This window comes from Poromitra crassiceps (assembly GCF_964638095.1).
Source record: "Poromitra crassiceps genome assembly, chromosome: 16".
Taxonomy (NCBI): Eukaryota; Metazoa; Chordata; class Actinopteri; order Beryciformes; family Melamphaidae; genus Poromitra; species Poromitra crassiceps.
This window is the reverse complement of record NC_139645.1, coordinates 18,726,293-18,752,671: the sequence shown is the minus strand read 5'-3', so window position 1 is coordinate 18,752,671 and position 26,379 is coordinate 18,726,293. Positions and strand designations below refer to the sequence as shown.

At 43.1% G+C, this 26,379-nt stretch overlaps 1 protein-coding gene across 1 annotated transcript in view; it reads left to right on the top strand.

Moving 5' to 3' along the window:
- The first annotated feature begins 558 nt into the window (after nt 1–558).
- Nucleotides 559–26,379, top strand: part of LOC310791322 (G patch domain-containing protein 1-like) — a 29,703-nt gene continuing 3,882 nt past the window's right edge. Inside the window, exons 1-15 of the mRNA XM_083653015.1 lie at nt 559–634; nt 1,475–1,609; nt 3,397–3,482; nt 4,787–4,947; nt 10,002–10,099; nt 11,159–11,217; nt 12,081–12,326; nt 12,565–12,712; nt 13,409–13,488; nt 15,427–15,640; nt 21,156–21,443; nt 21,546–21,727; nt 22,369–22,496; nt 23,800–23,888; nt 24,251–24,432. Coding sequence (XP_083509141.1) covers nt 565–634; nt 1,475–1,609; nt 3,397–3,482; nt 4,787–4,947; nt 10,002–10,099; nt 11,159–11,217; nt 12,081–12,326; nt 12,565–12,712; nt 13,409–13,488; nt 15,427–15,640; nt 21,156–21,443; nt 21,546–21,727; nt 22,369–22,496; nt 23,800–23,888; nt 24,251–24,432 — 2,166 coding nt within the window. The 5' untranslated portion in view covers nt 559–564. The remainder of the gene's footprint in view (nt 635–1,474; nt 1,610–3,396; nt 3,483–4,786; nt 4,948–10,001; nt 10,100–11,158; nt 11,218–12,080; nt 12,327–12,564; nt 12,713–13,408; nt 13,489–15,426; nt 15,641–21,155; nt 21,444–21,545; nt 21,728–22,368; nt 22,497–23,799; nt 23,889–24,250; nt 24,433–26,379) is intronic.

The window sequence follows — 26,379 nt, the reverse complement described above, 5'->3', positions numbered from 1 at the left end:
TGTCTCTAGTCTCGACACATGGTCGCATACTAAAAAGACGTGTCTCTCAGGGTGGTGCACTCTGAGCCAGCTGAGTGGAGCGGGAACGGAGTGATTACTTCACAACTCACGTCACAATGTCACAAAAAAACGGGAAACATTCCTGATTGACATTGAAAATACAATACACATCTGAAGAATACAATACATAAATACAATACCGAAATGCTTAAATACAATACACATATTGAAAATACAATACACATCTCGAAAATACAACAACTGTATTGTATTTTCGATATGTGTATTTCGATAGGCTATGTGTTGTATTTCGATGTGTGTATTGTATTTGATTTAGGCACGATCCACCCTCCATAGTTCCTATACAGATTCAATCAAAACAAATCAAGATTTCCCACACATGAATTTCTTGATTTGAAAATTGTCAGAGTAGCCTGCGCACACACACACACGCACACGCACGCACGCACGCACGCACGCACACGCACACACTCACGCAGAGCCTGCTGTGTGAACGTAACGCTAGCTTGTCTCTCTGTGAGTGCCGTAGTTGTAGTAGTAAACATGGCGTCGGACAGTGACAGTGATGAGGACTTTGTAACTTATGGCACGCCTTTGGAGCCCCTAGAAGAAGGTAGGACGTGTTAATAACTCCCAAGCTGCCCGTTTGCAGGTTAACCTGTTGCCAATAGTAATGCGATGTCTCCAACAGTTATATTAACATGCATTGCTAACCAGCATGCTAACACCAAGGCTATGTTATGCTATGCTATGCTATGTTATGCCTAGCCGCGATATTACACCAAACTCTATTCAAAATGTTGATAGTTTAATATTGCCTTACATATTGGCTACGGCACCGTCAGAGTGAAAGTTAGCGTGATTGGTGTTTTGAGTGTATGCCGAATTGAAGAGTGGTCCCGACCCTCACTATTCATAAAAGGTTTTAAGTCAGATTCTACCACCTGTGTGTAAATTGCTGACATAAATTCGCTATATGAACTTGGGTGCGATGGTATCTCCCATGCGTGAGAAAGCCTAGGCTAGACGATATATCAATATCATGATAATCATAAGGTTGTTTCTCAATACCCATATAGACTAGCTCAAAATTCCTTGATTCCAGCTTCTAAAATGTGAATATTTTCTTGTTTCTTACTCCTCTGACAGACAGTAAATGGAATATCTTGGGGTTGTGAACAAAACAAGAGATTTAAGGATGCCATCTTGTGCTTTGGAAAACACTGAATGACATTTTTCACCATTTTCTGACATTTTATAGACTAAACGACTAATCGATTAACCAGGAAAATAATCAACACTTTAATCGATAGTGAAAAGAAACAATATTAGTTGCAGCTCTGACCCTAACACACTCTTATTCGTGAAACTATCTGAGACTTATTTCACAGTATGATATATTGAATATGTTGAGTATGGGCTTATTTACATGTAACTTGTGTGTTTTGTCCAGATGAGCCGTTGAGGAAGCCGGTTCCTCTCCATGAGCAGACGGTGAAGGATGAGAAGGGTCGCTTCCAGAGGTTCCACGGAGCGTTCACTGGAGGCTTCTCTGCTGGCTACTACAACACCGCGGGCTCCAAGGAAGGTCTGTGCTTCTGCCTCCAAACACCAAGGCACTGTACATGGCTTACCTGCTCTCACTGTGTGGCTGACTGTTGGGTTTGTACCTGGCTTACCTGCTCTCACTGTGTCACTGTCAGCGCTTTCAGACAGGCACGGTTCTGGTTCTGGCTCCGGCTCCGTTCTGGAGTCTCAGAACCTTGGTGCTTTCTGGCGAACCAGCCCGTGTTCACACCAGTTTAAGCGGAACCAAAGTGGGAGGACATTATTCGGTAGTCCTTCTTCAGTTTATTTTTTATTTTTTTAAGTTTATTAATTATTTGGTCTGGCGTTCGAGTGAACCCAGCCTTGGCCCTCTCTTCTGCAAGTTCGGCATATGACTTGCTCTTCCTTGTACTGCTTTCTAGCTTTTCTTGAGATTCGGTAGATGCCCAAAACGCCACTAAACATTTGGTTTCCTCAGGAGACCACTGCAAATTATTTTTCTCTGTGTTGTCACTGCCTTCTTCTCCTTCCTGCTCGTTTTCACAGCCTAGAATGAGACACGCCCACTGATGATGTCACGGTTCCCAAGGAAAACCAACTATTTTTTGGTTCCGCTGAGAACCAAATTTTCAGGTTCCGAACCAATTATTTTTTCGGTCTGAACGCCCCGGCCAGTTCAGATTAGGGTTCTGGAACCGGAACCGGCACGGAGCCCTGCCGGTGTGAAAGCCCTATGTGTGGCTGACTGTTGGGTTTGTACCTGGTTTACCTGCTCTCACTCTGTGGCTGACTGTTGGGTTTGTACCTGGATTACCTGCTCTCACTCTGTGGCTGACTGTTGGGTTTGTACCTGGATTACCTGCTCTCACTCTGTGGCTGACTGTTGGGTTTGTACCTGGTTTACCTGCTCTCACTCTGTGGCTGACTGTTGGGTTTGTACCTGGATTACCTGCTCTCACTGCCTCACTGTGTGGCTGACTGTTGGGTTTGTACCTGGCTTACCTGCTCTCACTGCCTCACAGTGTGGCTGACTGTTGGGTTTGTACCTGGATTACCTGCTCTCACTGCCTCACTGTGTGGCTGACTGTTAGGTTTGTACCTGGATTACCTGCTCTCACTGTGTCACTGTGTGGCTGACTGTTGGGTTTGTACCTGGATTACCTGCTCTCACTGTATCACTGTGTGGTTAAACACAGCACAAAATGAATCACTGCCACAAAACTTTGCATCATGTAAACTATTATTAACTAAAAATAGATTATTTTGTGTTTTTTGTGTTTTGGGAATCGATACAGCAGCATCACAAAACATAATATTGCAATACTCAAGTGTATCGATATTTTCTTACACCCTTCATCCAGTGTTTCTTTTATTGACTTAGCAGATCCCCCTTTCCCTCACTCACACACAGGTAGTAAAATGCTGATACAAGGGGGGGGGGGTGTAACCTTACTGCTCAACGTGTTACAATAAATTACATTTGGAACACAGCTGTCCATTATGTCCTGATGTTAACATGTGAATAACAGCTGCTGTTAAACTGATCCTGGAAGGCTCCAGGACGAGTGGACCCGGGTCTCAGAAGCAGCATTACCAAGCACATCTTCAAATCACCAGACAGGAAACACCAAATAAGTCAAATACTGCTGTGGCATTGGTTATCTGTGGCACGTCTCAAACATACAAGTTTCATCATTCATTCATAAAAAAAAATCACATGCAACTGCTCTGCTGTTCCACCTGTTTGTACAGGCGTGGATTTGCTCACCAAACAAAACCTATTTCAAACACATTTTAGTGGCTGATCCTCTGTTATCATCCTCTCAGGTTGGACCCCAACCAGCTTTGTATCGTCACGGCAACTGAAAGCTGAGAAACAACATGTCAGACCGGAGGATTTCATGGATGAGGAGGTACTGCCATAGATATAGATATATATATATATATACGGTATATATATATAGATAGATAGATAGATAGATAGATAGAACAGACTCTTCACCCAGGTGATGCTGCAGGTGATTCAGACTAGCGATGCCACATTTCTAGCAAAAATACTATTCGAAGTTGGCCAGACCATGACACAATATCAGCTTTTCTTAATGCAGTAACATTGTTACTTACTTGCAACCTTTTCCTTGTGGCGGAGTGTTGCTTTAGTGCCGTACCACATTCAGTTTAACACAATTTCTGGGTGCTACTGTGCTACTGTTACCACCCGACAGGCTGCCCAAGCTGTTCTGCATGGGTTCGCAGCATGTACGGCAACGCCACTTGGACAAACTTGATACAAGTGGTATTGCCAAGCTCTTAAAGAGACGGGCACCGGTAAAAACAAGGGAAAATGTACTTTTTCAGACAAGCAGATTGTCACATAAACTATTGGATTTTTTAAATTTATTTATAATAAAATGACTTTTGGAAAACCATTGCCCATCCCTACTTCAGAGAGAGCGAGCAGACACTGTATTCCCTTTAGGGAAATATGGTTGTCGCAGCAGTAAATAGTGGCAGGATGCAGGAAAGAGAAAAGAAAAAACGTGTCGATTGATTGATTGATAACTTTATTGATTCAATAAGAGCAGAATTGTGCAAGACAATACAACAAAAATATTGATCAAAAGGAATAAAACACAATAAAGCCCAAGGGCTTGTTTCCATTGTGGTCCTTTGTATGGGACAAGTGGAGTGAATATGTGTGCAGGTGTGAGCGCGTGTGTGTGCGGGCAACAAACGCAAACAAGGAAACATTTAACAACACAACCATACACTCAATGACTGATTAGTCATTGACTGAATGGTTATTTAAATAACAACAAAAAATGCACCAATCAATAAATAAAAAGAGAGACCAGCTCATATAATAAATCAAAGACCTACCTAGGGTTTAAAAACTGCGAGCATACAAGAGACAAAAGAAAAATAAAAGGTTAGGAACCCATTTGGGAACCAACCAGCCATTTTTTCGAGGCGAGCTTAAAAGAAAACCTGGAGTTAAGGGTCTTTATACTCTCAGGGAGTTTGTTCCATAAAATAGCTGCTGAGTAAGAGAAGGTACATTTACCCTTTAAAGATTTAAATTTGGGGGGAACAATGTTGGAGGTGCTTCCTCTTGTGGAGTAGCCATGTACATCACTGACAGTCTTAAGAAAGGAACACCAGAAAAATGACAGAGAGAGTTGGCTAGTATTGATCCCAGCCTTGTTGTCCCCGTCAGGACATGGGTGAACATGGCATCGCCCCCAGAGAGATCACCCGGAGCCGGGAGTTCTCGTCCAGCAGGTTGGACCCGGCCAGGGAGAAGGCCCGGGCCCTCAGCTCCCTGTCTGCACCCATCCCCGGAGACACCCTGCTGGAGGAGCTGATCGCCCCCGCCAGGTACCAACCACCACATCAATAGCATCCTTCGTTAAACGAGGACCTGCCATGAGTTTGGCAGCTAGGGGGCGTCGGAACCCTCCCCCCTTGGGAGAAGAAGTCTACACCTGGTGGTACTGGGGTGGAAGCTGGAGAGGTGGTGGGTTGACACTGCAGCAGAGAGGAGACAAGAGCATCAGACAGGTTGGAGGGAACACCCCCTTTTAAACACACCGCTTGGAGAGATGGCAGGCTGTCATTGGATAATTGATAATGATGATGTAACTACTAGTTCCGTCTCTGGTAGAACTTCCGTAAACTCTCATTCCTTCAGTAACCTGTGAGAGGCGATAAATACAGAACCCACCTTTTCTCTCGATTTTTCAGAAAAAGCAACAAATTTTACTCTAAAAACTAATTTGTGAATTTGTGAATGAGAACGGCAACAGCAAGGAGCTTTCTCTTGTCAACATCCCTTAGCTGATTCATCCAGAGAAGCATCACTTAGCTTCTTAGTATAGTATATATACTGTATATATATATATATATATATATATATATATATATATATATATATATATATATATATATATATATACATATATATATATATTAGGGCTGTCAATCGATTAAAATATTTAATCGCGATTAATCGCATGATTTCCATAGTTAACTCACGATTAATCGCAAATTAATCGCATTTTTTTAATCTGTTCTAAATCTACCTTAAACCGAGGTAGGCTACTTTAAACCTGAGAGCTTTGTGCAAATATGCACTGTTGTATTAATATGGGTAGCTATCATTCGTATGGGTAAGTATTTGGCCATTGGTAATATTGTTATTATTGCTACTAGTTACTGGGAATACACATCTCTCAGGCTGCACTGTGTGAAGTTAATTGGTGCGATCCTCTACATCTCTCCAGCCACAGACAGGAGAAGCTGCGTGCATGCTCTCTCCCCCCTCTCTCTTTCTCTCTGGGTATCTCTCTCTCTCGCGTTCCCGTTCTCCGTCGGTCCCTCTCTCACTGCCTGTCTGTCCATCTCGCTCGCTTTCTCTGCCTCTCTCTCTCCCTCGTCACCCCCCCCCCCTCCCGTTCTCCGTCTGTCTGTCTCTCACTCTCTCTGCCACGGTGAGACGAGACAGACGCGCTCCCTCTCTCTCACCCAAAATGCTTTCTCAATTTGAAGCTGAACTTGCCAATATACCCATTTTATTCCTCCTTCTCTGCTCACAGAGCTTTCTTTCTGCTTGCTATCAACGTTACTGCTTCCTGATTTCCAAAACTACGGGTCGGACCAAGGCTCAAACATCACAGAACGTGCATGCGTTAATCGCGCGTTAAAAAAATTAGTGGCGTTAATAGGAACGATAGTTAACGCGCGATTAACGCGTAAACGCTGACAGCCCTAATATATATATATATATACGGTGTATATATATATATATATATATATACGGTATATATATATACGGTATATATATATATATATATATACATATATACAGTATATATATATATATATATATATATATATATATATATACATATATACAGTATATATATATATATTTACCATATATATATATATATATATATATATATACATATATACAGTATATATATATATATATATATATATGTATGTATATATATATATATATATATATATATATATATATATGCACAAAAGGCGTCCGCTCCTGAAAGGGGCTGCAGCCGGTGTTTTTCTTCCTCAGAGTGGAGCAAGTCAAAGTGCTGGTGGTGGAGAAATAGGATGTTGTAATTATTATTGAATTTACGTTACTGTGACAGTGATCTTAACTCATTGAATGCCATGGACGTCCTTCGACGTCCAATTAAATAGTGACGTAGAATGCCACGGACGTCCTTCGACGTCCAATGCGTTTTTTGACGGTGGGACGTCGATCAAAGCCTTCCGCAGCTCCTGTACAACTATAGTAGCTATTGGAGGTGTATAACCTATTTTACGGACTCATTAGGTGGCGACAGTGCTTGCTCGGTGCAGTCCAGATTAGAGACAGGTCCGAGAAACAGCCTAAAAGCCGTGGATCAAAGACAACCCGATGCATGCTCCCAGAGCCATTTGCTCTGTCGCGGGAGCTGACATTGGCTCCGAACAGGAGTCAATCCGCGCTCACAACTGAGCCCCTCTGTCCCTGTCTGTCTGTCTGTCTGTCTGTATAGTTTCTCCACCCGATTAGCAGACAGGAAAGCAGCCCCTGACGCCAAACCATTCAGCAATCCGGGTTGGCTCTTCCCTGCTGTGGCGCTGAGAGCCGACAGCAGCACACAAACGGAGCACTCCGAAAATATAATGGTTGCGTGAGGCTGTGTGCAGTGTGGGGAGGAGTTTACGGGGGGAGGGGGGGAGGGGGGGAGGGGGGTGGTGCACGCAGGGCATCACACAACAACTACGTCACTACATCAGAAAATATTATCTTCAGACTCAGTGAATGTGCTTGAAATGCTGCATTTCACAAAAGGCGGATTATCTCAGCTAATAATTTGAAAAGCCTGAAAACGCTGAAAACAACCTATCTTCTCCGGCTCATAACTAAAGAACGGAAAATGGTATCAATAAACTTTTTTTTGCTGATGATACAATAGAGCCAGCTCGTTCTTGTGCGTGTTCGGTGTTTACATAGTAATATCACACAATATTCTGTGGGCCTCGAGAAATCACTGAAAACGCTCTGAAAACTCTGGCACTGGGAGCATCCGTTCTCCAAAAGTGGCTGGCACTGAATGAGTTAAAGGCAGTATGGATACCGGACATGTATAGAGAGGCAAAGTGACCGCCTACTTCCTAGGGCTGTCACTTTTCATTCGAAATTCGAATGCAACTTCGAATGTGGGGGGAGGGGTTCGTTTTCGAAATGTAATTTGAATGTTCGAATTTTTATTTTATTTTTTATTATTATTTTTTTTTTTTTTTTTTTTTTTTTATGAACCAAAATTAACCAACTGCTGCTTGCTGGTAATGTTAATCCCATATCAGAAAAAGTCTCCAGATTTGTCGCGTTAGTCTCTTCTGAGAAAGATTGTCTCCAGGGTCTGAAAAGTTGTCTCGAGTTGGATGCAGCCAAGTTTGTGAGGCAGTGTTGTGACTGTGAGTGTCCAAGCTAACACGTCGGGCTGATGCCCGGTGGCCTGCAGTGGGTTGCACCAGCTGTGCGTAAGTTGAAACGTAAGCTAGTTTGAACGTAAAGTCTCACTAAGTCCGAGTTTACGCACTACTAAAAATATTTGGGTTGCACCAAGTGAAATAGTTACAACGTAGGCATAAGTTAGAACTTAAAATTTACACCTACGTCTTACTAGGTGTAAAGTCCTCCGTAAAATAGCAGTCGGCACGGATTGCAACTTGGCACCGTGGCGCATCGTTGTTTTGCGTCCGCAACGCGCTCTCCGTGATAAATTACACCCTTTGATATTTATGACTCACGCTTTTGTTTCCCACAAGCTGCAGCACTGCATACAAATTAAAATAACCGCAACAATTTAGTGAGGCAGGATGGTGGTATAGCCTACAATACTGATGAAGAGCTCACAGATAAACGTTAACAGTAATATGAACCTAAACGAACGTTACTCAATAACGTTCTCATTTGATTAGTGTTGATGAAATATGAAAGCACTAATTTGCAGTGGGCAACATGTCCTGTTTTCACTCCACTTAAACAACCGTAAATAAACACCGTTTCCACCGTGCTTTTCACTGATTGGTCACAGATACTGTACACGTCATTGTCTGCGACACTATTTTGGTTAGTATGGACTTTAGGGTCTACTAGTTAAGATGTACCTTACGTCTCCGTGGTGCAACCAAACAAAGACACAACTTTAGTGTCAAACTAACTAGTTTGAACGTAGCAGTTAGTGTGGACTTTACACCCTAACTTAAGACAGAACTTACGTTCAGCTGGTGCAACAGGCTGCTGGACTGAAAAAAAAAAAAAAAAAAAAAAAAATTTTTTTTAATTAACCAAAAAACTTCGAATATATTCGAACGAATTTCGGGCAATTAAAGTTCGTTCGAATTTTATTTTGGGGAAAAAGTGACAGCCCTACTACTTCCTGCCATTTATTTTCCCATAGACATTTTGTAAAATGCTTATAAAAATAGTTTTACTTGTTCAAACCCAACGGTTCAGATATACTGTATTTAGAAACAGGAGAGACCACATAACATTTCACCAAAATGTAAAAACATTGCGGATTTACATTAAATATTTTCTCTGTGTAGTCTTTTTAAGTTTTGGTCCGAGTGCAATGTTCTATGGTCTCTCCCAATTCTAAATTTAGCTGAACCGTTTGGTTTGACGAAGTAAAACAATTTTTATAAACATTTTACATTTTCCTGAAGATGTATTGTGTATTAACTATTTAAGTATACCTGTACATTACTTCTTTATTAATTAAATTCTTTATAAGCATCACTATATTTCTATTCACTATAAACATTTTACGAAATGTCTATGGGAAAATAAATGGCGGATAAAAATCTCTGGTACAGTGCTGAAGCAGGAAGTAGGCGGTCACTTTGCCTCTCTATAGGAAACAGGATAGGACACCAAGTGCCGCAAAGGGCATCATCCAGAGCAGGAATACAGGGCTCCACATAGTCGAGCGAGGCAGATATCCGCAGATGGCGCGCGTGCTCTGCGCTGCCTGGGGCCGAGGCTTTCATGGTCTGAGTGGCAGTCAAGTGATCATCATGTGTACAGTGATAAGTGAGAAACGGCCCGTGAAAAGTCACACTGAAACGCCATTATGTAGCAGCGGCGCTGATTGGAAATATCCGGTAAGCCTTTGCTTGTTCCACAACACTGTATTTGTCTGCTAGAAGACAAGTGCTAAGCTAGTGAGCTAGCAAAGCACTCCAGGCAATGCTTTTTCCACGCCAAAGAAAAACACAGAAAAACGCTATTGTGGACACACACCCTTAAATAGGAACATGTCATTCTTGAACTTATACTTATGGAAAAGTTTTGTGATTGAATTGTAAAATACGTGTGTGAACTCGGCTGTGTTGGTTTTGTGTGTCAGGTCGTCCATCGGGGTGGAGCTGCTGAAGCTGATGGGCTGGAAGGAGGGCCAGGGCGTGGGGCCTCGTGTCAAGAGGAAAGCCAGCAGGCAGAAAACAGGTCGGCTACGCTTCACTTCAGCTTCCACCTGTTCCAACAGATGCTTATTGGCTGCACTCATTTATTTAAATTATGAGAAGTTAAAGAAACACAATTTTCAACCAGCTTTGTATCATTACAACATCAAGTAGTATGTCCGAAAACTGTAAACAGTTTTGAAGTCATTCATTTATATTGCGAGTTGATTTGAGTGAAGGTGTGGACCAGTGATGTCATTCATGCACAAATGACAACACTGGTCCACAAACTAAATTAATGGCTTCATTTAGTTTACAGTTTTCTGATATACTTCTGATATACTACTGTTAGAAAGGTTCTCCCGCAGGTGCCTATTCCTGCCATAAATAGTATTTATGGCAGGCCGACTATCCCTGGGGCCCAATCCAGGGCCTCCGGATCCAGCTGGTCCCATGGAACTGCTGCGAATGATCACATTATCAGTGATGACATCACAATGGGAACCTTGAACAGTGATGACATCACGGTGAGGATAAGGAATGAGGATAATGAGGGCACAATAATCCTCATAATGATCTATGATCTATCATCGGTTATGTATATTTAAGCAGGCGTAGAGAGGCTTGCCAGTTCAGACCTGCTTGCGATGAATTGGAATTGGCGGATCTCCAGAACAACTACTGACTGTTGTAAAACTGGTTGAAAATCTGCGGGATGTTCCTTTCATGAGCATAACGACATGGTGCTGTTTCTCCACTGATAGTACAGTACAGTTGAAGTTTTGTGACTTTTGAGCAGCAAATTGTATGTTTTTTGACTCACTAATTAAATAAATTAAGTTAACTAATAATAAGAATGAATTAAAAACATCCCAAATTCTAACCTACTGCAATCTAAAAAGTTTGTTAAATATACTGAGGATAGAGATAAACTGTAAAGATAAATGTTTTGTTCTATGCGAAAACTACTTGTGATTTTACCTTATACATTGGAATAGTATGCTAATGTTTGTACCATGCTGTTATAAATACAGTAATAAAGAGCAGTCAAGAAAGGTATTTTTTTGAAGTTTTAATAAGCTCATCTTCTTCCTCCTGATAGAGGGTGGAGCCAGGGTTTACGGCTGCGTGCTGCCCCCTGCTGGCTCAGAGGACTCAGAGGTACGTGGACCCACTAAAAACCAGTCTGACAGTGTGTTGGCACCAGCAACAACTCAAGAAACCAGTCTGCTCTGGTCTGTCCAGACCTAGTCCTAGATGTCCAGTCTCTGGAACGTCTGTTCAGTTCCTATCACCAGATACGAGCATTAAAATTAAAATTAAATCATGAACCAATTTTAGTCTCACCGAGGCTTGATGTTACTGTTGGTCATTTTTGACAAAAATATTGTCTTTGCAAAGACAGTCTTCAACTTTATTATGTCCCAATAAGGGGGAGGCAGGGTTCCTGAAGACAGTGGACTAGAAGGCCAACAACTAGTCACTGGTGAGCCATGTCACAGCAGCAATAACAAAAAGATAGATTAAATATAGAGCAGCAGAATACAACATATAAATACAAGGGTAAAGTGCATGGAGACCAGACATGTTGTTTAAGGGAGTGATTTCAATAATAACACCCACAAAGGCTCTGATTCGCTCGATTGTGGATTGATTGATTGATTGATTTAAAATAGGGAAAATACATATTAATGAACTTTTTCGTGTAAATATGCCAGATTATAATAGCCACAGGCTAGTTTTCATCTGTAGTCGCTTGGCAGGTTGATGTTGCAACAATACATGTACAAGTTACAAAATTATATGAATTTCACAACCATAACAAAAGACAACAGATAATACAGACAAACGACAATATAATATGTGTGATGTGGCGAGACAAAGCAGGGAATGGAGAGACCACAAGTTTAAGTGCTTGAGGGGCTCAGTGTTAAAGTGTCTGGTGCTAAAGTAAACACCAGACTCTGGAGTCTGAAGCAGGATCATTTCTTTGCTATTTCCTCTCTCCTCTCTCTGCGTGGCAGGATGACGACAGTGAGGAGTTTGCCCCGCAGAATGTGACCTTTGCCCCCAAAGACGTGACGCCCCTGGACTTCAGCCCCAAAGTGGGGGTGCAGGGTCTGGGGTACCGGGGTCTGGACCCGGGGCGGGCCCTGCAGGGCCGCTCTGCTCCACAACACTTCAACCTGTTCAACCTGCAGTCTGACAGAACCAGCCAGCTGTTTAAAGACACATCAAAACACACACATAGAGGAGGGGTGGCCGGACAGGTAGGTTAGGTGTGTGTGTGTGTGTGTGTGTGTGTGTGTGTGTGTGTGTGTGTGTGTGTGTGTGTGTGTGTGTGTGTGTGTGTGTGTGTGTGTGTGTGTGTGTGTGTGTGTGTGTGTGTGTGTGTGTGTGTGTGTGTGTGTGTGTGTGTGTGTCTGTGTGTGTGCGTGCGTGCGTGTCTTCCTGAGCTGCTGCTGTGTTTCCTATGTTTGACGGTGTTGGTGACCTTTTGACCTTCAGGGGTTCGGGGTGGGGGCTCTGGAGGACGATGATGAAGATGTGTACCACAGAGACGCCATGTCTAACTACGACGCGGTGCTGGGCGGAGAGGAGCCGGGCGACGGGCTGTACGGCTGGACTGCACCACAGCAGTACACCAAGAAGAAAGGTACTAGGGGGATGATTCATCCATGATTGATAATAGATCGTTAAGAATTTGAACGATAATGGATCGTTAAGAATTATCGATTGTTACGAATTTTGTCGATCACATGGAATTTCATCGGACTAACGTTGTTATCAAATAGAGATTGACTGAATGAATTTCACTACGTGGCAGAGTCTCAAAGAGGCTCGAGTGTGTTCAAGACTGCAGACTGGCTCGTTAATTTGTGAAGAGGTTTGACTCTCACTCTGACTCTTTATGAGCGCCACCTATCTTTTTTGTTTAGTTTTTTGTTGAACAGTTAAACTGTAACGCCTTATTTAAGAGGATTGTTGTCAGATTAGAACTTCTTGGAATAAAGGTTTCATTGAGGAAAAACACACTTTCTTTAGTATTTTCTGCCAGACATTTTTTTATGTGTGTGTGTGTGTGTGTGGGTGTGTGCCTGTGAGTTAAGGTGTGTGTTTGTGTTCATGCCAATTGGCTGAAAGGGGGCAGTGGAGTGGATAATGTCACAGCTATTGCGAATGTGCGCGTGTTTATATTCTACTCATCGTTGTGGACCCATCCGTATTTTCTGCTGCAACGTTTCCTCTCAGCTTCCTCTACAGCTTCATTTGAAATTAGTTTTAAATCTGCTTTTAAAATGGTCTTAAAAAGTGATGCATTTAACTAAATGATTCTTTGATCTGCTCTCAGAGCGGTGCAAAGATTCCTCGTACCTGGGCAAAATCCTGGAGGGATTCACGCTGGCCTCGATATCAGCTGAGGAGAAAACGGTAAGAAACTGAAGTGTAAACTATCAATAATCTATAATGATCTATAATCCAATCGGGGCATTTCCCTTGCCTCTTTGATTATAAAGAACTTGGGGGTGCGAACATATAAACATATCATATCATATAAACATGAGGGAAGTGTCAAAACACATGGTCCCCAGATAAAGCCACAGCAGCAATGTAAGCAAAACATGCCTCCAAACGAGCCATTTTGACTTCCGTAACTTTGTGACATAAAGTGACGGCAGGGGACACACCAGAAGCACACCAGAAGCTTTGCGTTGTGGAGGCAGTTTCATTTCGGCATCCTTGTTAACAGAGGAGACCGATCACACCGGCCACAGCGCGTCACATCGTGATCCTTCTCGCGTCCTGCAGCGAGAGTTTCCGCATCGGGTCTATTTTTGACGCGAGCCGCGAGTGGGCGTGTGCAGCTGGGCATGAAGTCAGTACAAGTTGTGACCAGCGCGGAACAAAACAGAGCGCTTCTGGTGTTGAGGGCCAGGGCCCAGTTGCACAAAGCACCTTAGGTTAAGATTTCCCCTTAGAGTCAGAGTTAAGGTGTCCATAAAGTAGAATCGGCTCCACAAAACACCCTGAAATCTTGTGTTTATGTTTTCCTTAAAATGTTTAACCTTATGGAGAAGATTTAAGGGTTTTTTGTGCAGCCGATTCTATTTTATGGACACCTTAACTCTGACTCTAAGGCTGGGTTCACACCGACGACCCAAGCCTTGCCTATGCCTTGCCTTTACCCACGCTTTTTAATAGGCGTCCGTTTTAGTCAACGAGGCTGTGTAAACAGAGCGTCAACCCTGCGTGTACCCACGCCTTGCCTGTGCCTTGCCGATTTTATCGAATAGGCGTGAGTTCTATTTTGAAGCCGACAAGGCGCGTGCAGGCAGACTTCTTCTGTCAAGCCATGAAAGAAAAACGCACAATATCCGTCGGAAATGGCAAAGTCAACTGAATTTCAAAATAAAATGGAGTTACTACAACAGTGGAGCAGAGAGAGAGAGAGATTGACGGGTGGTTATCACGTGGGGCTTTCTCCCCGTCGGCAAACAAATCTTCATGAGAGAGAATAGCGACCGAAGAAGCAAGATGGACAATGTTGTTGTGCCAGCACATATTCTTGCAAGATCACCTCTCTAAAATGTCCGACTATAGTCAGACCTGGTTATACATATCCAGCATCAATAGAACATTACATATATCAGATTTATTTTACCTAGAGGCTACCCATGACAATTCTGGACAACACGTGAAAAAATACAGTCGGGAGAGAGGAGAGACGCTTGTGACTCGGCTCCAGGTTCGGCGTGCAAAAGGCGTGCGGTGTGATCGCAAAAGCGTGTAACAGGTTCACGCCCAGCTCGGCGTAGGCGTGGGTTGAGGCAAGGCAAGGCGTAGGTTGTCTGTGTGAACTAAGCGTAAGGGAAATCTTAACCTAAGGTGCTTTGTGCAACTGGGCCCAGGCTCCTACTCGACACATCCGTGACGCGCTGCTTCGGAGACGTTTCTGGTGTGTCCCCGGCATAACACTCATTTCATTTGCCCGCTTATCAGCGCCACCCTCACTAACTGAATGTCGACAAACCTTGTATGTACTGTAGCATATCTGTGTGTAGCATGGAAAAATATCCAGAAAACATTCAACTGCACCAACGATGGATCTATCCTAACAGATCATCTTATCAGAGGTCCCGCCCCCTCAAAACAGCACATAGTTCATGAGAAATTAAGTTAATGAGAAGTCTCACAGAGGCTGGATCTGAGGGATTGTTTTTGCAACATAATTCATAACCTTGTTTTAAAGACCCATGAGACATGTTTTAAACAGCTAAAAATAGCATACAATGGGACCTTTTAATAACTCTCACCGTCACCCCCCCCCCCCCTCCCTCCCTCTCTCTCTCTCTGTCTCTCTCTCTGTAGATCTTCCCTCCCCCCTCTCTGCCCAGGGACTATCGTCCGGTGCATTACTTCCGCCCGGTGGTCGATGTGTCTGGTGTCAGTCCGGTGCTGGCCGAGGCTCTGCGGTCCTCCAGGGGCCAGCTGGTCCAAGCCGAGGCCGGGGCCCAACATGGAGGACGCCACCAGCTGGACTCTGGCCAGAGGAGGGCGCTACTGGGGGAGACGGCCCTGCCAGGTATAACAGTGATGATCAAGTCACATGAGCCTCTGTGATATGTGGAATGTTTGTTTCATCGTTGTGTTTTTGTGCTCACGTGTCACTGAAATGGAAGTGTCAGCCAGAAAATAATCCCTCTTTACAATGTCCCCTTACATCAACCACATCTATGATTTAACTAGTCTCTCTTTACTATGACCCCTTACATCAGCTACATCTAGGATTTAACTAGTCTTTCTTTACTATGTCCCCTTACATCAACCACATCTAGGATTTAACTAGTCTCTCTTTACTATGTCCCCTTACATCTGCCACATCTAGGATTTAACTAGTCTTTCTTTACTATGTCCCCTTACATCAACCACATCTAGGATTTAACTAGTCTCTCTTTACTATGTCCCCTTACATCTGCCACATCTAGGATTTAACTAGTCTCTCTTTACTATGACCCCTTACATCTGCCACATCTAGGATTTAACTAGTCTCTCTTTACTATGACCCCTTACATCTGCCACATCTAGGATTTAACTAGTCTCTCTTTACTATGACCCCTTACATCAGCCACATCTAAGATTTAACTAGTCTCTCTTTACTATGACCCCTTACATCAGCCACATCTAGGATTTAACTAGTCTCTCTTTAGTATGTCCCCTTACATCAGCTACATCTAGGATTTAACTAGTCTCTCTTTACTATGACCCCTTACATCAGCCACATCTAAGATTTAACTAGTCTCTCTTTACTATGACCCCTTACATCAGCCACATCTAGGATTTAACTAGTCTCTCTTTACTATGACCCCTTACATCAACCACATCTAGGATTTAACTAGTCTCTCTTTACTATGTCCCCTTACATCTGCCACATCTAGGATTTAACTAGTCTCTCTTTACTATGTCCCCTTACATCTGCCACATCTAGGATTTAACTAGTCTCTCTTTACTATGTCCCCTTACATCTGCCACATCTAGGATTTAACTAGTCTCTCTTTACTATGACCCCTTACATCAGCCACATCTAGGATTTAACTAGTCTCTCTTTACTATGTCCCCTTACATCTGCCACATCTAGGATTTAACTAGTCTTTCTTTACTATGTCCCCTTACATCTGCCACATCTAGGATTTAACTAGTCTCTCTTTACTATGACCCCTTACATCAGCCACATCTAAGATTTAACTAGTCTCTCTTTACTATGACCCCTTACATCAGCCACATCTAGGATTTAACTAGTCTGTCTTTACTATGACCCCTTACATCTGCCACATCTAGGATTTAACTAGTCTCTCTTTACTATGACCCCTTACATCAACCACATCTAGGATTTAACTAGTCTCTCTTTACTATGACCCCTTACATCAGCCACATCTAGGATTTAACTAGTCTGTCTTTACTATGACCCCTTACATCAGCCACATCTAAGATTTAACTAGTCTCTCTTTACTATGACCCCTTACATCAACCACATCTAGGATTTAACTAGTCTCTCTTTACTATGTCCCCTTACATCAGCCACATCTAGGATTTAACTAGTCTCTCTTTACTATGACCCCTTACATCAACCACATCTAGGATTTAACTAGTCTCTCTTTTCCTATGTCCCCTTACATCAGCCACATCTAGGATTTAACTAGTCTCTCTTTACTATGTCCCCTTACATCAGGCACATCTAGGATTTAACTAGTCTCTCTTTACTATGTCCCCTTACATCAGCCACATCTAGGATTTAACTAGTCTCTCTTTACTATGACCCCTTACATCAGCCACATCTGGGATTTAACTAGTCTCTCTTTACTATGACCCCTTACATCAGCCACATCTGGGATTTAACTAGTCCCTCTTTACTATGACCCCTTACATCAGCTACATCTAGGATTTAACTAGTCTCTCTTTACTATGACCCCTTACATCAACCACATCTAGGATTTAACTAGTCTCTCTTTACTATGTCCCCTTACATCAGCCACATCTAAGATTTAACTAGTCTCTCTTTACTATGACCCCTTACATCAACCACATCTAGGATTTAACTAGTCTCTCTTTACTATGTCCCCTTACATCAGCCACATCTAGGATTTAACTAGTCTCTCTTTACTATGACCCCTTACATCAACCACATCTAGGATTTAACTAGTCTCTCTTTTCCTATGTCCCCTTACATCAGCCACATCTAGGATTTAACTAGTCTCTCTTTACTATGTCCCCTTACATCAGGCACATCTAGGATTTAACTAGTCTCTCTTTACTATGTCCCCTTACATCAGCCACATCTAGGATTTAACTAGTCTCTCTTTACTATGACCCCTTACATCAGCCACATCTGGGATTTAACTAGTCTCTCTTTACTATGACCCCTTACATCAGCCACATCTGGGATTTAACTAGTCCCTCTTTACTATGACCCCTTACATCAGCTACATCTAGGATTTAACTAGTCTCTCTTTACTATGACCCCTTACATCAGCCACATCTAGGATTTAACTAGTCTCTCTTTACTATGTCCCCTTACATCAGCTACATCTAGGATTTAACTAGTCTCTCTTTACTATGACCCCTTACATCAGCCACATCTAGGATTTAACTAGTCTCTCTTTACTATGTCCCCTTACATCAGCTACATCTAGGATTTAACTAGTCTCTCTTTACTATGACCCCTTACATCAGCCACATCTGGGATTTAACTAGTCTCTCTTTACTATGACCCCTTACATCAGCCACATCTAGGATTTAACTAGTCTTTCTTTACTATGACCCCTTACATCAGCCACATCTAGGATTTAACTAGTCTCTCTTTACTATGACCCCTTACATCAGCCACATCTAGGATTTAACTAGTCTCTCTTTACTATGACCCCTTACATCAGCTACATCTAGGATTTAACTAGTCTCTCTTTACTATGACCCCTTACATCAGCCACATCTGGGATTTAACTAGTCCCTCTTTACTATGACCCCTTACATCAGCTACATCTAGGATTTAACTAGTCTCTCTTTACTATGACCCCTTACATCAGCCACATCTAGGATTTAACTAGTCTCTCTTTACTATGTCCCCTTACATCAGCTACATCTAGGATGTAACTAGTCTCTCTTTACTATGACCCCTTACATCAGCCACATCTAGGATTTAACTAGTCTCTCTTTACTATGTCCCCTTACATCAGCTACATCTAGGATTTAACTAGTCTCTCTTTACTATGACCCCTTACATCAGCCACATCTGGGATTTAACTAGTCTCTCTTTACTATGACCCCTTACATCAGCCACATCTAGGATTTAACTAGTCTTTCTTTACTATGACCCCTTACATCAGCCACATCTAGGATTTAACTAGTCTTTCTTTACTATGTCCCCTTACATCAGCCACATCTAGGATTTAACTAGTCTCTCTTTACTATGACCCCTTACATCAGCCACATGTAGGATTTAACTAGTCTCTCTTTACTATGACCCCTTACATCAGCCACATGTAGGATTTAACTAGTCTCTCTTTACTATGACCCCTTACATCAGCCACATCTAGGATTTAACTAGTCTCTCTTTACTAGGGATGGGCATCGAATTTCGAATTTTCGAATAATCGTTGTTATTATCAAGGTCGACTTTTATTATTGAAATTCGAAATTCGAAAAAAAAAAAAAAAATTTTTTTTTTTTTTTTTTTTGAGTGAAATGTTGCATTGTCTCCCCTGATTCTAAGAAATCGCTTGGTTTGAGCAAGTAGAACAATTTTTATAAGCATTTTAAGCAAGGTTTATGGAAAAATGAATGGCGGATGAAATCCCATGAAGAGGGAGAGGGGGTGACTTTGGCACCCCTTTGGCACTCAGACCTGAGCCTACTAAATATTTAATGAACCACTCATGATTGTCAAAACTGTTTTTTATTTTCGAAAATGTCAATGTCATGTAACATGTTCTTTACTTCAGTGGTGCAATGCTTGTTTGAGCTAAAAATCCACAGCAGAAGCTTTTTATATTAATTAATAAAGCCGTAGACTTAGAATCAGGGGAGACAATGCAACATTTCACTCACAAAAAAAATAAAAAAAATAAAAAATTTTTTTTTTTTTTTTTTACATTTTTTTTTTTTTTCGAATTTCGAATTAAATTCGAATTTGGCCAGCGAATTTCGAATAGTGTTTTTGCTAGAAATGCCCATCCCTACTCTTTACTATGTCCCCTTACATCAGCCACATCTAGGATTTAACTAGTCTCTCTTTACTATGACCCCTTACATCAGCCACATCTAGGATTTAACTAGTCTCTCTTTACTATGTCCCCTTACATCAGCCACATCTAGGATTTAACTAGTCTCTCTTTACTATGACCCCTTACATCAGCCACATCTAGGATTTAACTAGTCTATCTTTACTATGTCCCCTTACATCAGCCACATCTAGGATTTAACTAGTCTCTCTTTACTATGACCCCTTACATCAGCCACATCTAGGATTTAACTAGTCTCTCTTTACTATGTCCCCTTACATCAGCCACATCTAGGATTTAACTAGTCTCTCTTTACTATGTCCCCTTACATCAGCCACATCTAGGATTTAACTAGTCTTTCTTTACTATGTCCCCTTACATCAGCCACATCTAGGATTTAACTAGTCTTTCTTTACTATGACCCCTTACATCAGCCACATCTAGGATTTAACTAGTCTCTCTTTACTATGTCCCCTTACATCAGCCACATCTAGGATTTAACTAGTCTCTATGTCCCCTTATATCAGCCACATCTAGGATTTAACTAGTCTCTCTTTACTATGTCCCCTTACATCAGCCACATCTACGATTTTTGTTTTTGTTTTGGGAAGAATTATTAGTGGAGACAAGAACATGTTAAAACATTTAGATACAGATCTAGGGCTGGGTAATATATCTACAATATATCAATATTGTGATATGAGACCAGATATCGCCTTAGATTTTGGATATGGTAATATCATTATGACATACTGTTGTCTTTTCCTGGTTTTTAAGGCTGCATTACAGTAAAGTGATGTAATGTTCTGAACTTACCAGACTGTTCTAGCTGTTCTATTATTTACCTTTACCCACTTAGTCAATATATCCACATTATTGATGATTATTTATCAAAAAATCTCATTGTGTCAATATTTAGCGAAAGCACCAATAGTCATCCCTACAATATTGTCACGATTATCCATATATGATGCATGGGTATTTGGTCAAAAATATTGTGGTATTTTATTTTGTCCACATCACCCAGCCCTCCCAGTGAATGAGCAGAAATTTAGGTCACCCCTGCGGATGACCTAACGTAGCCGGATTTTTTAATTCGGTAATTAGGGCCGATTGATGGCCGACACCGTTCTGCACAACTGAACATTTAGCCCACTTCGTAGAAAATATATATATATTATATATATTATATATATCATGTATTGCCATTCAGCCTAAAAATAACGAGATATGGTTTTTGGTCCATACCGCCCAGCGCTGCTAGCACACATAATGATCACAGATAATGTAACTGCTCCTACTCTTTGACTATATCCTCCTGTACAGGGCCCACATCAGTCATGGACCTGCTGAGCTCAGTAGACAGGGAGAGACTGGCCAACCTCCGCAGCTCCTCCAGCCGCCCCTCCATCCCCACCCCGGATCTCCCCCACGCCGCACTGTCCGCGGGGGCGTCAGCTCAGAGCTCCGCGGCCCCCCCGTCCCAGCAGCAGGAGGCCCTGGCGGCCTGGAGGGGCACCCAGGGGTGCCAGAGCTTCAGACCGTTTGAGAGCAACCCCAGCAAGCAAGCTCGCTACGACCTCTACCTCAGCCGACTGAGGCAGGGAGACAGAGGTAGGCGACTAGTCGCGGCAGATATATCATATTTATATTATATATTATGTTTTTTCACCCAATAGCAATGATCAATTCTTGTCAAAAATGTCAAAAATGCAGACGCCCTGGAGGCTGTTGCAGACCCCACTATGACGGAGTGGGAGGTGAGCAGAGAGAAGGAGGAGTTTGTGCGCTCCTCTGTGCTGTACCGGCCCAGCTCCACCTTCCTCTCCTCACGCTTCACCAGAGCCAAACAGGAGGAGGACAACGACGACACGGTGGAGGTCAGCCTGGAGCAGGAGGTCAGACACTACCCTACCCTATCACACTGGAACATCATGAACGGTGCTGTACTGTACCTTAACCTACCACACTAACATATGGTACCATCACAAACCATAATTATACTGTAGCAAACCTCACCATAACAAATGATCCTGTACCATAACACACCATATCATCATGACCAAGAGGTTAGAGGAGTGTGTGTTATGCAGTGTTGAGGTCATTACATAAAAAAGTAAGGTAAGGTATTAGACATTACTTGTTACAAAAATTAAATAAATAAATTCATTACTTGACTTAATTACTCCCTGTAGAAAGTTAATTTATTAAACTACTCATATTACTTTTGCGTTAGCCCACAACATCACCTGAGATGCATTGTCATGTAATTGCCAGTTAACAATATAACATTAAAGGACATATATGTAAGAATGAGGAATTAGTGACACCGGTGGCCGTTAGGGGAGCTGTTGGTCGTGCTGGCGGGCATGCTCCCACTCTGCCAGCACGAGAGAGTCCGCCAGCGGCCAAAACAGTGCCTCTTGTGCAATCAAATGTCTCGGACGAAACTAATTAACTATATAAAAATGAACAAAGTTGATGTTATTAGAGGTGAGGTGGAGGGTGCGTTGGGTTGATGTCATGGTGTCTCCCTCAGGGCGATGTGGACGATAAGCAGGCAGCAGTGAAGATGAAGATGTTTGGGAAACTGACCAGAGACACTATGCAGTGGCACCCTGACAAACTGCTGTGTAAGAGGTTCAACGTGCCAGACCCCTACCCCGGGTATGCCCCCACACACACACACACACACACACTGTCTCAGACCCCTACCCCGGGTATGCCCCCCCCCCCCCCACACACACACACAGTCTCAGACCCCTACCCCGGGTATGCCCCCCACACACACACACACACACACACACACACACACTGTCTCAGACCCCTACCCTGGGTATGCCCCCCACACACACACACACACACACTGTCTCAGACCCCTACCCCGGGTATGCCCCCCCCTCCCACACACACACACACAGTCTCAGACCCCTACCCTGGGAATGCCCCCCCCACACACACACACACACACAGTCTCAGACCTCTACCTTTTTTCCGTGAATGATGATTTAATGACAAATTCAAGTATACTGTGTAAAGAAAACATTTCCGTTTGAAGAGATGCAAATCATTGTTAAGGTCCTTGCACACAGAGTCCGAATTGTTCGCTACGTTTTTTTAATCCGTCATCCGGGAAAAAAACGTCACGCACAGATACCTTGCCCACTGAGTCCGATGCGTTAATTATCCAATATTCGTTGCGAAGATTCGCAACGAAAAGAAAACTACCGCGATCCTATTGATCCACAACTGGCAGTGTGTCTGTGTGGCTCTCTGTCTCTCTCCTCCCCCCCCCCCCCCTTCCCCATACACACACACACACACACACACCGCGTCCCGCATTCCAAGCTGGTCTGCAATCACCCGGCACATTCTGTCTTTTAATTCCGAATCTCTGTATTCCTGCTTTGCCATAAAATGCTTTGTGCTGGGAGACGAACTGAATTAACTTCTCAGACGCCATTTTTCATTGTGAATAGCAACACTACGGCGGCTCTGGGTGGTCAAACACCTGTCAAAACGATTTCATGGATGCGGAAAAACGCAGAAAATCGAACCTCGTCCGAAAACTTAAATGACGGACGTAATTGTCGGACTCGGTGTGTCAATGATGATTGACACAAATGAGGTCGTATTTTTTTTTTTTTCGTGCGTCAATTTCGGACGAAAAAACGGACTCTATGTGCAAGGACCTTTACTCTGACAATACACTCTGACAATATCCAGGGAATCAAACTCCATGTCTACCAATGCTGCTGCTTTCTGTAAATCGGAACTCTTCGTGCAAATTTTTCCGGAAAGAGGAAAGAGCTCTGCCTACTTTTACCTGTCATTGGGCTGACTGTGATTGGTCCTGCAGGTCAGGTGTGGTGGGCTTACCTGTAACTGACTTGACTGTGATTGGTCCTGCAGGTCAGGTGTGGTGGGCTTACCTGTAACTGAGCTGACTTGACTGTGATTGGTCCTGCAGGTCAGGTCTGGTGGGCTTACCCAAGGTGAAGAGAGACAAGTTCTCAGTCTTCAACTTCCTGACTGTAACAGAGAAGCCAGAGCCTGCAGGTACAGCTGCGCCTTGCATGACACACTGCTTTCATTCACCTCTTCACTTTCAGCAGACAGGAGGCGCTGCTGCGTTCCTGACAGCGAGAGAGCTTTTTCGAAGTTAAAGCTATAGTACATTAGAGAGCTGCAAGCCCGAGGGTACCCGAACGGGCCACTCGGGCCTGGCCAATTCGGGCCGGGTTCTGGCTTTTTTTTTTTTTAATGGGGCTCGGGCTCGGGCTGGGGCTTGTTTCAAAAATACAAGAAATAAAGTTGTATTTCTCGCTTAATTTTACACAGTAGACAGCACATCACAACAGCATATGCTTTTATTCTCTGAACTGAAAACCTTATTTCAGTTTTGTGTTCCTCCTCCTCAGCTCCTCCTCCACCTGCAGAGCCTGGTAGGAGGTCTAGGTGGGACGTTTCAGGCCAGACGGAGGGGAAGAAGAAGAAGGACCCACTGAGCGAGTTCCTCAGCGTGGCTCGAGGCCAGGCGTCTGGATCCCAGCCAGAACAAGCTGCTGTACCCGCCTTACCTGCCCCACACCCTGAATCTGAGGTATTGAAGTGTTTGATATATATAAAAATAAAAATGAAAGTCCCAGTGGGGTTTACGCTACGTTCACACAGGGAACCTATGCCTTGCCTTGCCTCAACCCACGCCTACGCCTACAGACCTTGAGCTGGGCGTGAACCTATCACACGCTTTTGCGATCACCCCGCACGCCTATTCCACGTTCACCTGAGCCGAGTCACAAGCGCCTCTCCTCTCTCCCGAGTGTTTTTTTTGTCACGTGTGGTCCCGAATTATCATGGGTAGGTGAAATAAATCGGATATATTTAATGTGCTATTGATGCTGGATATGTATAACCAGGTCTCCTTCTTGGGTGACTGCTGTCATAGAGAGCTGGATGCTGTTGTACTAAGTGGATTAACTTTTCATTGTCCATCTTGCTTCTTCGGTCGCTATTCTCTCTCCTGAAGATTTGTTTACCGACGGGGAGAAAGCCCCACGTGATAGCCACCCGTCAATCTCTCTCTCTCTCTCTCTGCTCAACACTGTTGTAGTAACACCATTTTATTTTGAAATTCAGTTGCCTTTGCCATTTCCCACGGATATTGTCGCGTTTTTCCTTCATGGCTTGACAGAAGAAGTCTGCCTTCACGCGCCTAGTCGGCTTGAAAATAGAACTCACACCTAAACGATAAAATGGGCGCAGGTCAGGCGAGGCGTGGGTACACGCAAGGTTCACGTTGAGGCGCCCTGTGTACACAGCCTCATTGACTAAAAAGGACGCCTATTTAAAAGCGTGGGTAAAGGCAAGGTGTAGGCAAGGCTTGGGTGCCCTGTGTGAACGTAGCCTTAGGCATCGCTTCCATCCCTCCTGACCAGTCACAGTCTCTGAATGCTCAACCTGCATCATGTGATCAAAGTTCAGCAGGAGAGGCAGCAGAGAAACTTTACGGAGAGAATCTGTGGAAGAGAAGGTCCACGTGCAGCAGATCAAATGTTGGTTCTGGATCCTAAAGTGTTGCACCCAAAGGCTCTCACTCCGCCCCTAAAATGCCTTTTCCACAGAGTGACTCCTCCCACAACTGTTTCCTGCATCTCATTTCCCAAATCTATGGCGAGGCGTAATATTTACTCATCACCGCCAGAAAGAATGAAGAAAGAAATATGGCCACCAGCAGATTACATGACATAATAATTATTACTTCTCTTATGGCAAGTAACCATTGTTCTCTCCATGATCTTGTCTCACTGCCCCACACACACACAGCCCAGAGCCGTGTATATAGAAGAGTCGCAACATCTCCATTCACTTTTTACTCTCAAGAGTTCCAGGAAGTAAGGTTCTGGATTAAGCAGCACTGTCGAGTTGCAGCAAAAGTATTTGTGACAGTTTGTGTTGTACTTTGAAAGTTTTTTTTTTTTTTTTTTGTATAGAATCAAATTGTACACATTATCAGCTTTATTTTAGCATTCACAAGTAGCGCGAGACCCGTTCCTGGCTGTTCATTGGCTAATGAGTCACGCATTTTGGTCCTCCGCTGACGCCGCTCTCTCTCTCTAAATTGCTCTGACACAGCCTCCTTAATGGAAACGCACCCGTTTTGAATGTTACGATTGTCGACGTTTCAAAAGTTCACTTAGAAATTGCCCAAAACATGAATGGAAACCCAGCTATTGTATTAATTCAATTCAATTCAAACTTTATTTCAGACACAAGCACAGGTCCATATAAAACAAGACAAGACATAAAATACATAAAAATACATTATAAATGCAAAGACAACACTAAAATAAATACAAGGCATCATAAAACATAGAGGCTTCTTCTCCAATGTCGCCACAAAGGAGAATAAAACCTGGTGTTGCTTAATGCAGGATTGGTTAAGGCCACAATAACCCTGTTCACAGAGGCATCTAATCGACACATGAATCTGTACATGAGATTTCTCAAAAGTGCATTTAGTGTGGGTATACCCATAGTGACAAACAGC